We start from the raw sequence: 16,252 nt of genomic DNA, 5'->3' as shown, positions 1-16,252 counted from the left end.
CACCCATGACTATTAAATTTTCGTCTCCCTTCACTATCTGAATAATTTCTTTTATTTCATCATACATTTCTTCAATTTCTTCGTCATCTGCAGAGCTAGTTGGCATATAAACTTGTACTACTGTAGTAGGTGTGGGCTTCGTATCTATCTTGGCCACAATAATGCGTTCACTAAGCTGTTTGTAGTAGCTTACCCGCGTTCCTATTTTCCTATTCATTATTAAACCTACTCCTGCATTACCCCTATTTGACTTTGTGTTTATAACCCTGTAGTCACCTGACCAGAAGTCTTGTTCCTCCTTCCACCGAACTTCACTAATTCCCACTATATCTAACTTTAACCTATCCATTTCCCTTTTCAAATTTTCTAACCTACCTGCCCGATTAAGGGACCTGACATTCCACGCTCCGATCCGTAGAACGCCAGTTTTCTTTCTCCTGATAACGACATCCTCTTGAGTAGTCCCCGCCCGGAGATCCGAATGGGGGACTATTTTACCTCCGGAATATTTTACCCAAGAGGACGCCATCATCATTTAATCATACAGTAAAGCTGCATGCCCTCGGGAAAAATTACGGCCGTAGTTTCCCCTTGCTTTCAGCCGTTCGCAGTACCAGCACAGCAAGGCCGTTTTGGTTATTGTTACAAGGCCAGATCAGTCAATCATCCAGACTGTTGCCCTTGCAACTACTGAAAAGGCTGCTGCCCCTCTTCAGGAACCACAAGTTTGTCTGGCCTCTCAACAGATACCCCTCCGTTGTGGTTGTACCTACGGTACGGCTATCTGTATCGCTGAGGCACGCAAGCCTCCCCACCAACGGCAAGGTCCATGGTTCATGGGGGGAAACTGTAAAGACGTAGTCGTAACACCCTTTGCTTCACAACTATGGTCACCAACTTTTATATCATCAGACTAAAGGTTTCAGTCTATAATGGCCTTCTTGAAATCTGTTTTATAAAAACATGTTCTGATATACTGGAGTCATAGTGGTATATTAGGATATGTTTTTAAAAAACAAGATGTGAAGATGGTCATTATAGACCATGGTGTGAAGTGAAGGAAGTTTATTCTACTCGTATTTTCAGGGCACAGTTCAATTCGCGACAATGTCATAGCTTGTGAAAGTAGTTGCAACATTTATATATTTTAAAAAGGCATTTTATTTGGTTTATATGAATACACTAGATAAAGTGATCCAAGAATTTGGCATTAAATCTAGACCAAAATACCTTATTCCTGAAAAGCTCACAGACACCAAATAAAACGTAAAGTTTCTTGGTGAAATATCTAAGGCATCCAAAATAAAAACTGGTTTAAGGCAAGGTGACGGCCTGTCTCCACTCCTCTTCAGCTGTGTCCTAGAGAAAATGTTAAGAGAATAGAAACGAAAACTAAAAGAACGTAAGCTATCACCAATAAGACTTAGGACTATGAACAAAGGCACTGAAATTCACTGTCTAGCAATTGTGGATGATTTTGCCTTTTTCCTGGAAACGTAACAAATGCAGAAATACATATCAATCTCTTAAAAGGAATAGCCAACAAGACAGGATTAAGAATTTATGTAGGAAAATCAACATTTATAACAAACGTAAGAAACCCAAGTAATAGAATTGGACAGATAAAGATTTAAATATTTCGGAGAAATAATTCAAGAAAATGGCCTAGAAAAATTCGCTGTAGATGGAAGAATATGTGAAATGGAGACAGCATGTGGTGTAACCACGAACATCTACAACAAAATATCTCTGTCTAAAAACTGGAAAATGTAGCACTGCAACACAGTAATGAAACCAGAATGTCTGTAAGCAAATGAATGTTTAGTGTTGAATTACAAATTATACCAACTTGAAGTCCTAGAAAGAAGAATCATACGAAAAGTATTCGGTCCGCTAAGAAATACAGTGACAAAGAAATTAAGAAGAGATGAAGAAGTATATCACAATGTAGAAAACCTAACTGAAACGCTACGGAAGAGGGAACTGCTATTTTTTGGTGCTTTATATATAATTAACGGCAACAGGTTAACCAATCAGATTTTTAAGTATATTTGGGCCAAGAAGTCAATAACAGCCTGGATTCAATAAGTTAGGAAAGATTTGGAAAGAGCCAACATAAGTGAAGGTGCTGAAACAGAAAGAGAGATTTTTAGGAAGAAAGTGTTAGAAATGGAAGGATTCCAAGGTAGGAGGGGGAAGATGACAGGATAAGAATGGTCTGAGGAGAGACAAAGGATACATAGTGAGAAGACGAAATAATGCAGGAGGAGGAATAAAGAAGAACAAAGGAGGAAACATTGAAATTAGTGCGTGGTCCTTAAATGAGCCATGCGGAAAATGAAGGAAGGGCATTTAGAATGATATAAATTAGCTTAAAGTTCTTCAAACCATTATCAGAAGCGAAAGGGGTAAAGAAATAGAAGAAGTCTGAAATAACAGAGATAGCTTCTGTTATGAAAGAATAGAACATAAATAGAGAATTCTAACGGGCTGCACAGAATGTGAGATAAATGGCTATTGGGATAAAAGGTGGTCAGTTAGCTGTCTTTTGAAGTTTGGAAGAACTTCAATTTCTTTGCTATTTTGAAAAAGCTTGTTCCGAGGTCGGATACTGATAAAGAAAATGATTTAAAAAAAACATGGCAGTGTAATGCGATAGTACAGAGAGAATTTTACTATGTTGAGAACGAGTATTTCTGCTGTACTGTACATACAGCAGTCTGAAAGTTGAAAACAAACAAGAGGGAACGCAATGATTAAGAACACGATAGAGCAAACCTACATTACGACTGTCTCTACGCTTATCGGGACGTAGTCATGATAATTGTACGTAGGCTGGAGTGATATGGTCTACAAGGGCATGCCGAAATTTTTATGTGAAAATTCCTGAAGCTTTTCAGATGAACCTAACTTTATTATTATTTTACATCTTTATTCTTTATATCTACTTATATATTTCCCAACATAGTCACCCTGGCGACGAACACATTTCTACCAAAGAGAGATCAGTGTCTTGATACCGTCGCTGTAGAACGTTCGATTTTGTTAACGGAGCCACAGTCCCACCTCTCAGAGTGGTCCTAGAAGCGTTCTTTATGCTATGGAAATAGGTGAAAATCGGATCGGGCCAAGTCGGGACCGTATTGAGGATGATCTGTGACAGTAAACCCCAAGAATCGGGTCGATAGAGACGTCACACCACTCGTGGTTGGTCTGGCATTGTCGTGCTGAAGAAGTGAGTGATCTACGTGTGGACGAACCAGCGAATTCGTGCTTTCAGTTTTGTGAGTGACAACATCACGCCGTTCCTCACGCACTGCCAAGTTACACGAACAATTCCGGGTCCTCAAGCGGCATAAGTTTGCAGCTTGCGTCAACGAAGCACGAAAGTCGACCGAGTTATGTGCATGACGTGTAATACGTCGATCCACATTGAGAGCAGAATAACAAACGAGTGAGCATTACTTTACAGCATACTCTCGCAAAAAGCAAGAGATGCGTGGTATACAAGCATTCATAGCCCCTTCCAGCCTGCGTGAGCGAAATGACGCTGACACATTACAGACAGCAGCTGTATATTCATTCCAGTCTAAGAAATGGTCCAGCATTATCAAAAAAATGGTTCAAATGGCTCTGAGCACTATGGGACTCAACTGCTGTGGTCATAAGTCCCCTAGAACATAGAACTACTTAAACCTAACTAACCTAAGGACAGCACACAACACCCAGCCATCACGAGGCAGAGAAAATCCCTGACCCCGACGGGAATCGAACCCGGGAACCCGGGCGTGGGAAGCGAGAACGCTACCGCACGACCACGAGATGCGGGCGGTCCAGCATTATCCCAAAGTTCTTTCCAGAAGAAGAAAAAGCTATTTCTGCGCCGTTTAGGATTAGTGCTGGAACAATTTCTGTGAGCTTAGGGGTAATAAGTCTCTTGTGAGCAACTAAGGTTGCTTGCGTCTTAGATTTGTTAAATTTCAAACTTACTTTCTGCGCCCATTCTGAGAAGACAGTAAACCGGCATTAATATGCTGGAATCTTTTTACAAGTTTGCACTCAGATATAACTGAAGGTAGCCAGCGAGTAGTAATATAGTAAGCAAGTACGAAAAGATCAAAACTGCGTGCCGGACCGAGACTCGAACTCGTGATCTTTGCTTTTCGCAAATAAGTGTTCTATCGATTGAGCTACCAAAGGACGACTCAAGAACCGCTCTCACAGCGTCACTTCCACCAGCACCTCGTCTCCGACCTTCCAAACTTTACAGAAGCTCTCCTGCAAAACTTACAATACTAGTACTCCAAGCTTCGCAGGGGCACTTCTGTGATGTTTGGAAGGTAGGAGACGAGATACTGGCGGAAATGAAACTGTGAGGAGAGGTTCTGAGTCGTGTGTTGGTAGCACAATCTGTACAGTACTTGCCGTCCGCCCCGATATCCGAGTGGTCAGCGTGATGGATTGCCGTCCTACGGGCCCGGGTTCGAATCCCGGCTGGGTCGGAGGTTTCCTCCGCTCAGGGACTGGATGTTGTACTGCCTTCATCATCTTTTCATCCCCATCCGGTGCACAGCCCGCCCAATGTGGCGTCCTAATGTAATAAGACCTGCACCAAGGCGGCCGGACCTGCCCCGCAAGGGGCCTCGCGGCCATTGACGCCAAACGCTCCTTTCATTTCCACAGTACTTGCCCACGAAATTCAAGGTTCCCGAGTCTCAGTCCACCACAAGGTTTTAGTCTGCCAGAGAGCTTCATATCAGCGCACACCTCGCTGCAGATTGAAAATTTCATTATGATGAAGTCGGTCCCTTAAAAGAGTTCGGTCGACGAGGACAACAGGCAGTTGCGGACTTTTTCCTCAGCAGGAACAGTGTTTTCCCACATAGGTGTCTTCAAGCTGGGGTGTCTGTGGCGTGATTACCTCAATACTCACGGCTATTATGCCTGATTGGCGTACCGATTCAGGACTGTACGGCCTTCGAACGGAAACTCTTTGATCGCTCCTTATATACCAGTCTCCTGCCTTTCAATGGTCAGCATGAGCACAGCTCTTTACATCGCAATTGTGAGATTTCTGTACTTTCTAAGAACTTTTAACTTCTTTCCTTCCCTATCATAAACGATTTCTTAAATATATTACAGTTTTGTTTCCAAGCAATATGGTGTAGAAAGATGGTTTAACATATTTTGTAATTATTTGTCTCCGTGTTCTGAGTCGATACTTCTGGTTTTCTATTCTTTGATGTTTATTTTGTCTCGATCGGAATAAGCTTGTTCCACTACTGTACACTTCAACGGTTTGTTGTTGTAGTCTTCAGTTCGATCACTGCTCTGTTGCTGTTTTCCACTTTCGTCTATCTTGATAATTTTTTTTCGTCTAATCATAATCGGGGCGACATACAGCTATTTAAATCTGTTTACTATATTCAAATTCAGAACTCTCTTTACATTTTGCACCATCCACACATGCCTCCCTCCAACCTTGAAACCAGACCCCACTTTTAGTCAAGTTGTGACGCAAAGCTCGTATCTTCCTAAGTCGACTCACTATCTCTTCATTAGTTATCCCATTCAGCATGTTTTAGTAACACCGCCTTTCAAAATATTTTACTTTCATGTCTGCACTGTTTATGGTAATCGATTAACAAACGTACAAGACTATGAGAAAAAAAAACTCAACACATAAATTAATATTCGAAGCTATCATACATGCCTTTTTCAGAAAAGTTCCAAATGCTACTAACAGCCTGAATTTTATGTCCTCACTTTTTGCCACCTTTAGTTATCTGCTTCCAATTTTCTAACATCGTTCCCCAGAACCCTCTCTCTTTTTACTGATACCTTACACCCGATATTGTTTACACTATCTTATACGTTCCTTTTAACTATCTTCACGGTCATTTACTACCTCCGGCAGAATTACAATGTCACTGGGAAATCTTTAATTTTTCTCTTATATGTGTAGTGCTTGACGGCATTTCACAAAGTAACTTCAGTGTTGATGCACCCTAGGTTCGACCTCCTACGACAATTATGCTAAATGCAGCGAGTAATTAGGGTGGCCGGCCGGTGTGGCCGTGCGGTTCTAGGCCCTTCAGTCTGGAAGGGCCTAGAACCGCGTGACCGCTACGGTCGCAGGTTCGAAACCCGCCTCGGGCATGGATGTGTGCGATGTCCTTAAGTTAGTTAGGTTTAAGTAGGTCTAAGTTCTAGGGGACTGATGACCACAGATGTTAAGTCGCATAGTGCTCAGAGCCATTTTAGCCAATTAGGGTGGTGGGCAGGGGTGCGCTACAAAAGTAGTGTGCGACAAGTTGAGAACTTGGGCTGGACGTGAGGCGTGTAGGGGTGGCAGAAGCAGTTAAGGCGTTCGCTCGCTTAAAGCGGGGTATCCGGGTTCGATTTTCGGTGCGCCACTGAATGTTTTCAGTGCCCCCATATGACTGACATCGGTATTTCTATTTCATTACAAATATTTTCCGTTTGTTTTCCCTGTACTGTAATTCCTTTTACGAATTTCTCGGGAATTTGAAACGTGAAGTATCCAGTCTGGGTACATGATATAAACTCCACACAGGTCGAACACTAGTCGATTGTTCTCAAACCAAATTCTGGAAAAACAAATGTAAACGTAATAAGAAGTGAAATCAATTATATGGACAATGAGAGTGTAATACTTATTGGTGCTTCTCCAAAAAGTACAGCATAAAGTAAAATGTTGCCGACGGGTAAATTGGTAAAGTTATAGTGTATACTATACAGAAAATACATTAGAAGTTACATCACTGGCACACTAATAGTCTACCGAAGAACGGAAATATGTACTTGCAACACTTGAACAGAAGAGCGCTGCGTTAGGAAGAGATAACGCTGCTACTAGAGGATGCACCAATATGGGACTTGGTAGAGCCACTAATGCATGTAAGAATAATTACATGACATGAGGAACTAGCAGAAAGCTTTCTGGCAATATTCCAAATGCGCGCCAACATTTCGTGTGTCCGTTCCGCCAGCCGGATTTATAACCTACGTAGCACCCGCATTAGCGAAGGGCCTTAGGGAAATGGCACAGTGCTTCAGACTTTGTACTTGCATTTAGGAAGCGCCCACTTCAAATGCCCGTCCTACGATTCACTTGGTGTTCCGTGGTGCACGACATTCATTTCTGGGTATTGTTGAGATCAGTTACACACGCACATTTCTCGAACCATTCGATTTAATATCCACTGATCTAGACATCCAAGAGACGCTAAATTCCACCCTTTCTTTCATATTACGAGGTGCATTCACGTTCTAAGGCCTCCGATTTTTTTTCTAATTAACTACTCACCCGAAATCGATGAAACTGGCGTTACTTCTCGACGTAATCGCCCTGCAGACGTACACATTTTTCAAAACGCTGACGCCATGATTCCATGGCAGCGGCGAAGGCTTCTTTAGGAGTCTGTTTTGACCACTGGAAAATCGCTGAGGCTATAGCAGCACGGCTGGTGAATGTGCGGCCACGGAGAGTGTCTTTCATTGTTGGAAAAAGCCAAAAGTCAGTAGAAGCCAGGTCAGGTGAGTAGGGAGCATGAGGAATCACTTCAAAGTTGTTATCACGAAGAAACTGTTGCGTAACGTTAGCTCGATGTGCGGGTGCGTTGTCTTGGTGAAACAGCACATGCGCAGCCCTTCCCGGACGTTTTTGTTGCAGTGCAGGAAGGCACTCGCTGTCCCAGAACATGGACACCATAATTTTTTCAGCACTGGCGGTTACCCGAAATTTTTTTGGTGGCGGTGAATCTGTGTGCTTCCATTGAGCTGACTGGCGCTTTGTTTCTGGATTGAAAAATGGCATCCACGTCTCATCCATTGTAACAACCGACGAAAAGAAAGTCCCATTCATGGTGTCGTTGCGCGTCAACATTGCTTGGCTACATGCCACATGGGCAGCCATGTGGTCGTCTGTCAGCATTCGTGGCACCCACCTGGATGACACTTTTCGCATTTTCAGGTCGTCATGCAGGATTCTATGCACAGAACCCACAGAAATGCCAACTCTGGAGGCGATCTGTTCAACAGTCATTCGGTGATCCCCCAAAACAATTCTCTCCACTTTCTCGATCATGTCGTCAGACCGGCTTGTGCGAGCCCAAGGTTGTTTTGGTTTGTTGTCACACGATGTTCTGCCTTCATTAAACTGTCACACCCACGAACGCACTTTCGACACATCCATAACTCCATCACCACATGTCTCCTTCAACTTTCGATGAATTTCAATTGGTTTCACACCACGCAAATTCAGAAAACGAATGATTGCACGCTGTTCAAGTAAGGAAAACGTCGCCATTTTAAGTATTTAAAACAGTTCTCATTCTCGCCGCTGGCGGTAAAATTCCATCTGCCGTACGGTGCTGCCATCTCTGGGACGTATTGACAATGCACATGGCCTCATTTTAAAACAATGCGCATGTTTCTGTTTCCAGTCCGGAGAAAAAAATCGGAGGCCTTAGAACTTGAATGCACCTCGTATGTAGTGCAAAAAATGGCTGCTGCTAACTGCTGTGCCTCAGTCTCGACACTTGCACCACTGCTGTATTTGCTGGCCTTAAAACCACTTAAATCTGCTGACAAGTTAATACAGCTTGTACGACAGGTAATCGACTGGAAGCAAGGCCTCTTTCAGGCAGTACCTGCCTCAGAAGATGATTTTAAGCTTCGGAGAACCCCTGCCCCGCCTTCTCCTTACTCCCCGTCACTCCATTCCGGACACCTTTTAACGCAATTTGTCTGAGATAATGGACAACGATGTCTCATAAACAGATTAAAACTAGTTCCTATCCCGTGGTTAGGCCTTAATTTGTCAACCAGTTTAACTTAGTAATGAAGAGAATGCAACAGTTAACTTACCCTCAAATATTCCTGGTTGGGACACATTCTAACAATTCCCACCTCGTTGAGAAGAGTGATGTTTCCTTCCTGTTTCAGATATAGTATTGGAAACAAAACATAGAAGGAAAATCTGTCTGATCCATCCTCTCTCATCTTCTGTGAAGATTTCAGTATAGATGTTTCGACGGCGCAGTTTATATGAGACAAATACACGATTTTTAGTCTTGTAACAAGTTATAGTTTCCTGTTGTGTCATTAATTCATTCCACACATGTGGAAGGATGGATGCGTGTACATTACTTCAGTGGGCTACTACATATATTTTTGGCATGAGCATTAATTCCGGATTTTGAAACGAACTGTGAGAAATCACACGTAGACGACCTATTGCACGTAATGTAACCAAGTCAGTGAGTTGAATGCACAATACGGCACACTTGCAATCTCTCTTGCCTGCGTGAAATTAAAAAAAGAAAAGAAAAACCTAGGTTGTTATTTTGGCCTGAAGCACAACAATCTAATTCAGTCATTTCTGTCAAATTTCTACAAACTGATGTGCTTCGCGCCGTCGCAAATATATTGCAGACGACTTGTGCTACCCATTAATGACAGCTTAAGATATGTATATATAACCTACTTTTTTTTTCATTGTATCCTTCTTGTGCTCAATGAGGGCAGATGCTACCACATAAACAATGTGACTTTCATGCGGTATGTAATTTTCATCACTTTTTTTTCTGTCGCAGGACTTTTTCCGTATCTCTGTTAACATACATATTTCTATCATCTGCATAAAAATAACGTGTGTAACGGCTTGGTTTTATTTGTGTATGGGAATGTATCATCTGCTTCTTCATTTGAGCTGTAAGTTAATGGATCAAACTACCTAGCACCCTGTTATCCATCCAAAATCACGCTACCTCCAAGAGGAGATAAAAGCTGGTCCAGCTTTCCATACCTTATATTATTTGAGTATCTAATACCTCTTTTAAGCCCTCCCAACAATGCACCGGTATACTGTCAACATCTTTCAAGCTTTCTTAATCCCCAGTTTTCTCTTTCTTCCGGCTCCATTGCTTTTCCATTCATTGTCTTTTATAGTTCCTTTCCTGTATTATTGTCACTGTTGATTTGATTAATTAGGTACTGCTGTCATGATATTTTGTTTTTGTATCGTTACCCCCATTTCACAGGAAGATCAATTTAAAAAACAGTTCAAGAATCCTATTCATCTTCTTGTAGAAACAGTAGCCGGCCGGGGTGGCCGTGCGGTTCTAGGCGCTACAGTCTGGAAACGCGTGACCGCTACGGTCGCCGGTTCGAATCCTGCCTTGGGGATGGATGTGTGTGATGTCCTTAGGTTAGTTAGGTTTAATTAGTTCTAAGTTCTAGGCGAATGATGACCTTAGAAGATAAGTCCCATAGTGCTCAGAGCCATTTGAACCATTTTTTTAGAAACAGTTAACAGCCGATCAGTTATAAAATGGAAGATTTATAAAAACGCCTTTACCGTGGTTTCAAAGTTTATGAAAACTTCTTCTTCAGAAGGAAATATTGACAATTGGATTACGCGGTGTGGCAAGGGTACTTTAAAATATAGCCACAAGGTGTCAGTCAGATGTAAAATTTCACCTTCATAATAATTGAAACATCCACAGCATAGTTGTTGTCATTTGGTATTTCCTCACCAATGAAGTGGACTAGCTGCACATTAATGAGGAAATACCAAATGAAAACAACCATGTTGTGCATGTTTCAATTACTGTGGCTACATTTTTAAGTACCTCTGCCAAAATGTGTAACCTAGTTGTCAATCTTTTCCTTCTGAAGAAGATATTTGTATAAACGTTTGAAACCATATTAAAAGAGTTTTAATAAACCTTACATTCTGCAACTGGTCGGCTGTTTTCCATTTCTACGAGACGATTTCATCCGATGATTCCTGCTTCAGCCACGTACAAAATTTTAAAATCCCATTTATAATAGCAACGTCATTATTGCAACAGTGTCGTTCATTGTTACAGCAGTTTTCATTATTATTATTATTATTATTAACCCCATATATGTAATTCTGTAATTATGTTTCGTTAGGTGCAAGCTTCGGCCTGAAGACACTTACATTGCAAGTAAAGAAAAATGGATGAATTGAATGGCATGACGGGCAGATAAATATCTTCATAGTATTTTCAGTGTGTATGTAACGGCTATATGACTTTCGCATCTTAAATCAACGAATTCATTATTTACTTACACATAGTGCAGAGTGCGCAAGTCAAACGTTTATTAAACAAATATTGTATTCATATTAATCATCGTGTGTATGCAGTATGACTAAAACGATACAAATAAACGTTTCATACAACGCATCTACAAAGGAACGATAATGGTGGCGAAAGCTGTTTCAACATTGTTTTTTATTGATTGAATTCCAATTTTCCTTGGAGGTAGGTTGAGATGGAACATCAACTGTTTTGGGAAAGAGAGAGATAACGACTACCAATGATCTTGAGCAAAGTATCACAGTAACTGGTTGAAATGGTAACCCAATACCTGTCAATATAAAAGAAAGTCGACTGACACAGGCTACAAATGACTACCCTCCTGAAAAGGAACCTAGTACCATATACACTTCATCATCTCAAAAAACGTAAATTAAAAATGCATATGAGATCAATTTCGAGATATCACTTAGTTGCGAGGGACCAATCTCAGTGACAAAATTAAATCACCTCCTTTCTGATAGTGAATATCTGGCAAGAACAGATACTTATAAATTGAAATGCTTCTAATACTGCTGAAAATGCACCACACACTGATCACATCGTCTTCATGTGAGGGAAATAATCTTCAGCGTTTTATTGCTGTAGTTCAGTAAAATTATTTACTATCTCCTGTAACTATTTCGCAAATGGATTACTCGTGTTCACTTTTACGACTGTGCTTTCGTTTCCTCAGAGATATAGTAGAGACAGTATCAAAAATGTCTTCACACCATTAATATTACAGAGGGAAACTATAATCAACCGTAGTAAGAAACTTTCGATATTTCGAAGATAAAATTCCAGCATCAGGAATGAAAAAAGCTGAAATCGTTTTCACATTATTTTTACCACTATTTACGTCAACTGGAAATTAAATGATTGTTGTAATACGTTGTCACATTAATTTTACTACTATTTACGTCTTACATTGGAAGTGGAATGATATAGAGCGTTTCTGGATGTTTGAGAACTTGAAGTATATAATAGTTTACGTGCCACTGAAAATTTGTGGGGATACTACCACAATTGTGGGCTCTTTCAATTCTCTTCACATTACTGCCGGCTTCACTCCACTGAAAAGTGCATCACGTACACAGCTAAGTCATAACTCATGGTTTCTATTTCCTCCAGAAACTCTGTTACCTTTTATTGCGTATGTTTTTTTACTCTAAATAAATGTTTTCAAAATAATGTTTGTTAAAGCCCTGATATTTAAGTAATTATTTGATTGGAGCTGCACCGTTTAATGCGTGCAGTGTACACAAATACTTTATCTTCCGGTATAGCATTTCACTCATTAGTAAAAGCAGATGTCCTGCGCATCGCATCCAAGTATTTAATAGACTGCATGATTTCACTGTATCTGTCACATGAATTATTACGGTCAAAACTTAAAAGATAAAATTCAAATTTAGGTTTCAAGTAGTACTAGATGCGGATGTGTAATGCTTTAGTCAATACAGCTTGGGTCATTTTATGACACTGGGGAACAACATCGTAACTTCTGATAACTGACAAATCACGTGCATTCTGTTGTAATGTATGTTTTAGGAACGTCATAAATCGTAAAAGGAGGTCGTTATCAAAGACTGATGCCCCTATCATGGCTCTGAGCACTATGGGACTCAACTGCTGAGGTCATTAGTCCCCTAGAACTTAGAACTAGTTAAACCTAACTAACCTAAGGACATCACAAACATCCATGCCCGACCCTATCATGGTAAACCATAGATCAGTACTAAAGCAGTGTACAATATATGACGTAAATGAAATTTGCTCCGTGCTCTAATAAGTATACCTTTCACTTTCTATCGTATATGAATGTTGGTAACAAAATTTCAGCGGCTGGTCCCGGCGGAGGTTCGAGTCCTCCCTCCGGCAGGGGTGTGTGTGTTTGTCCTTAGGATAATTTAGGTTAAGTAGTGTGTAAGCTTAGGGACTGATGACCTTAGCAGTTAAGTCCCATAAGATTTCACACGCATTTCAACAACAAAATTTCAGCCTTTGTTTCTTTAAATGTAAAGCAAATAGAGCACCGAATTCGTACGTCTCAATCACATGGAATTACATTATTACTTCGTTTCGAATAGCTCACACTTTCATTAACTTACTCATTGTACTATTTCTACTTACTTTCGATATATAGATAAGAGATAGACGAAATTTCAAAAGTTTATACTTCTAACAAACAAAAAAAAAAGAACTGTATGGCCATATTTCCATCAGGCTTCACTCATTCGAGAGATCCCGGCGAATAACCTGTGATACAGCAGTAACGTTTACTCTGAGTTGTTGTGAACAGCCGTTCTCCAGACTCAGTTTGAATAAGGGCTTCGTTAGCATAGTCCACAGCAATGTGAAACAGTACAATGGAAGTGAGATATTGTTAACAAGCGGTAGAGTGGGTAGTAGCAATCCAAACCCCACAGCTCCATAATGGGTAATAGGCAGAAACTGCTATGCTACCATCTCTATTTCCCTTCCGCAGACATTTACTTATCTACAACTGCATTTTACGAATTTTCGGAACAATTGTTTTTCAGGCAAATTTATTGCCACTCAACAAAAGGGTAACTTAATACGTGAAAGATAAATTGTGATAATTCAACATACATGGAATTTTAAAGTGGATAGGCGATAAACGGACGACTTAAAGACGCACTTCCGGGAACAAATTAACAAGCGTCGAAACGCCCTCTATTTGCGCCGCAACGTCCGCATATACTATACAGTGGCAGCGAATGTGGTACTCACTGTCTTTAGCCGCTCGCGCTTCGCCCGTGGCCAGCAGCAGAGCTATGGCGCCAGCCAGCACTGTCCACAACTCCGACGACGCGGACGCTGACGATGCGTGTACAACGCCCATTGTCTTCTGCTCCACGTCCCACTCCGCCGCTGCCGACTATCCGGTCCCGCGAATCCACTCACCAGGACCGTAGCAGTAACAGAAACACACGGTGGGTGGCAGAAGGCGCGTCGGCGGGGACACGGTCCCAGTGGACCTTCTTCGCCGTCGTATACATCGCGCTGCTAATTTGACGGTGAATGCGAGGAACGGCGCACACGCGATCCGAGCAGCTGCAGCGCCAGTTGCAGTGAAAGTGGCAAAGTAGCGCCTCTGGCGTTTTTTGTCCTTTTTTTTTATTTTGTGCCCCCGTGACGCGACCGCGGCCGGCTGGTGGGTGCCCTGTGGGCAGGAGGCGGCGGCTCGGGTAGAACTGACGCCTACCGCCACGGCGCGCGCCCCGCTCAACGCAGTCGCCCGCGAGCCAGCCGGAAGGAGTGGCGCAGCGCGCATGCGCGGAGCTGGGGGCTCCGCATCTCTGCTGCGCCTGCCGGCGGAAGCGTGCGTGCGCGTAGGGGGGACCACCCCGGACGCCGCCTCGGCGAGGGGGCGGAGGGCGCGTGCCGCGATGAAATGACGCGGGCCTCGCGGCCGATGGATCTCCCGGCTCGTGTTGCACCTGCAAGCAGATCCTCTCTGCGCAAAAAAAAAAGGAAAAAAAAACGAACGTTGCCTCGGGAAGGGCTTACCACGAAATTTGGCACTCGCTTGAGGAAAGGTTCGTACAATATGGCCCAACTGAACCTAGCGATGCCTGACATTGGCTTGGAGCGTCATTGGGGAGTGTGCTGTCACATGCGCACAAACAAAGGTAAAACAGAGAGGTGACGTTGTGGTAGTGAGTCGGTGATGTCTACGAATGTGTTGTTCTGATGACTGCTATTATTATTTGCATGTCTACCCCCGGTAGCTGCATAGTCACTGTGACGGATTGTCAGTCCTCTGGGCCAGGATTTGATTCCCCAGTGGGTCGGGGAATATTCTCCAACCAGGGACTGGGTGTTGTTCTGTGTACCTGATAATAAGGCAGCACGCAGCCTTCTACTGGCTGCGCAAACAGAACATCGACAAGGTGCAAAATATAATGGTCAGTCCTCTGGTAAGCGTTAAAGTTATCCGAGAAAAAATGCTTGACATTTGGCAGGACGAATGGGATGGGTCCAGTACAGGCCGTAGAATCCACGGGTTTCTACCCACAGTAAGGGAAAGACTAGAGAACAAGATAATGAAGCCCTCACAGGGCCTAGTTCACTTCCTTACAGGCCACGGTCCCTATCCCACGTACATGCATAAAATAGGGAAAAGACCAACACCGTAGTGTGACTGTGGTGCCCAAGCAGGATCGCCAGAACACACAGTGTTTGAGTGTCCAATATGCGAACAGGCTGTCTCAGTTGAGAGACAGCTTCTGCAAACAAGGGATGTAAATGAAATATTGACAAATGGCGAATTGTTCAGCAATTTCGCAAAATTGGTAAATAAAATCTCAAGGGAGGCCCAGCGAGCGTATCTTGGGAGAGGGTAAATGCGCTTCAGATCTAATGCGCAATTGTAAATATGTAAATACTATGTTTGTTTGTGTAAGTCTTTGACTTGTAGTAGCTAGTAGTTGTAGTTAGCTCAGTATGGTGTTGTGGAGACTAAAAGAGTGGTATAAGCGGAGTGGTTTCTTCTAGTAGTAGCGGCCCGCCTCCACGTGGCTAGGGACGGGCAACTCTCTGGGAGGATTCCAGAGAGGCTAAGAGGCCGATCATTCACATATAGCACAATGTTGCTTGCTTAATACATATTGTGCATGTATTAATAAACCACTTCTGTAGAACTAATAGCAGAGTTAGTTAGTCTTAATGCACCCATTCAAAAGGGTCAGACAGTGGGTTATATATGTTTCATAAAATTGCGAAAAAAAATTGTCCTCTTCATCGCCCTATCATCCTTATCGACTGCAGGTCGCCGAAGTGGCGTCAAATTGAAAGACCGGCAGCCGGCGAACGGCCTGCCCGACGCGGGGGCCCTAGCCATACGATTAAATAAATAAAATTATTTGCATGCCACGTAAGGAAAGTGTATTCCACATTTTTATGTCTGCTGTTTTCGGGACTGATAATGTACCATCGTAGCCGGCCGGTGTGGCCGAGTGGTTCTAGGCGCTTCAGTCTGTAACCGCGCGGCCGCTACGGTCGCAGGTTCCAATCCTGCCTCGGGCATGGATATGTGTGATGTCCTTAGGTTACTTAGGTTTCAGTAGCTTCCTGGAAGATTAAAACTGTAT

At 42.6% G+C, this 16,252-nt stretch overlaps 1 protein-coding gene across 1 annotated transcript in view; it reads right to left on the bottom strand.

Annotated features, from left to right (window-relative positions):
• The window catches only part of LOC126260710 (hemicentin-2), a 695,733-nt gene extending 681,396 nt beyond the window's left edge, over nt 1-14,337 (bottom strand). The window contains exon 1 of the mRNA XM_049958047.1: nt 13,890-14,337. Coding sequence (XP_049814004.1) covers nt 13,890-14,001 — 112 coding nt within the window. The 5' untranslated portion in view covers nt 14,002-14,337. The remainder of the gene's footprint in view (nt 1-13,889) is intronic.
• Nucleotides 14,338-16,252: the final 1,915 nt, after the last annotated feature.

The sequence above is a fragment of the Schistocerca nitens genome, chromosome 5 (assembly GCF_023898315.1).
Source record: "Schistocerca nitens isolate TAMUIC-IGC-003100 chromosome 5, iqSchNite1.1, whole genome shotgun sequence".
NCBI lineage: Eukaryota > Metazoa > Arthropoda > Insecta > Orthoptera > Acrididae > Schistocerca > Schistocerca nitens.
Note: the sequence above shows the minus strand (reverse complement) of the source record. Positions and strands in the feature narration are given on the sequence as shown.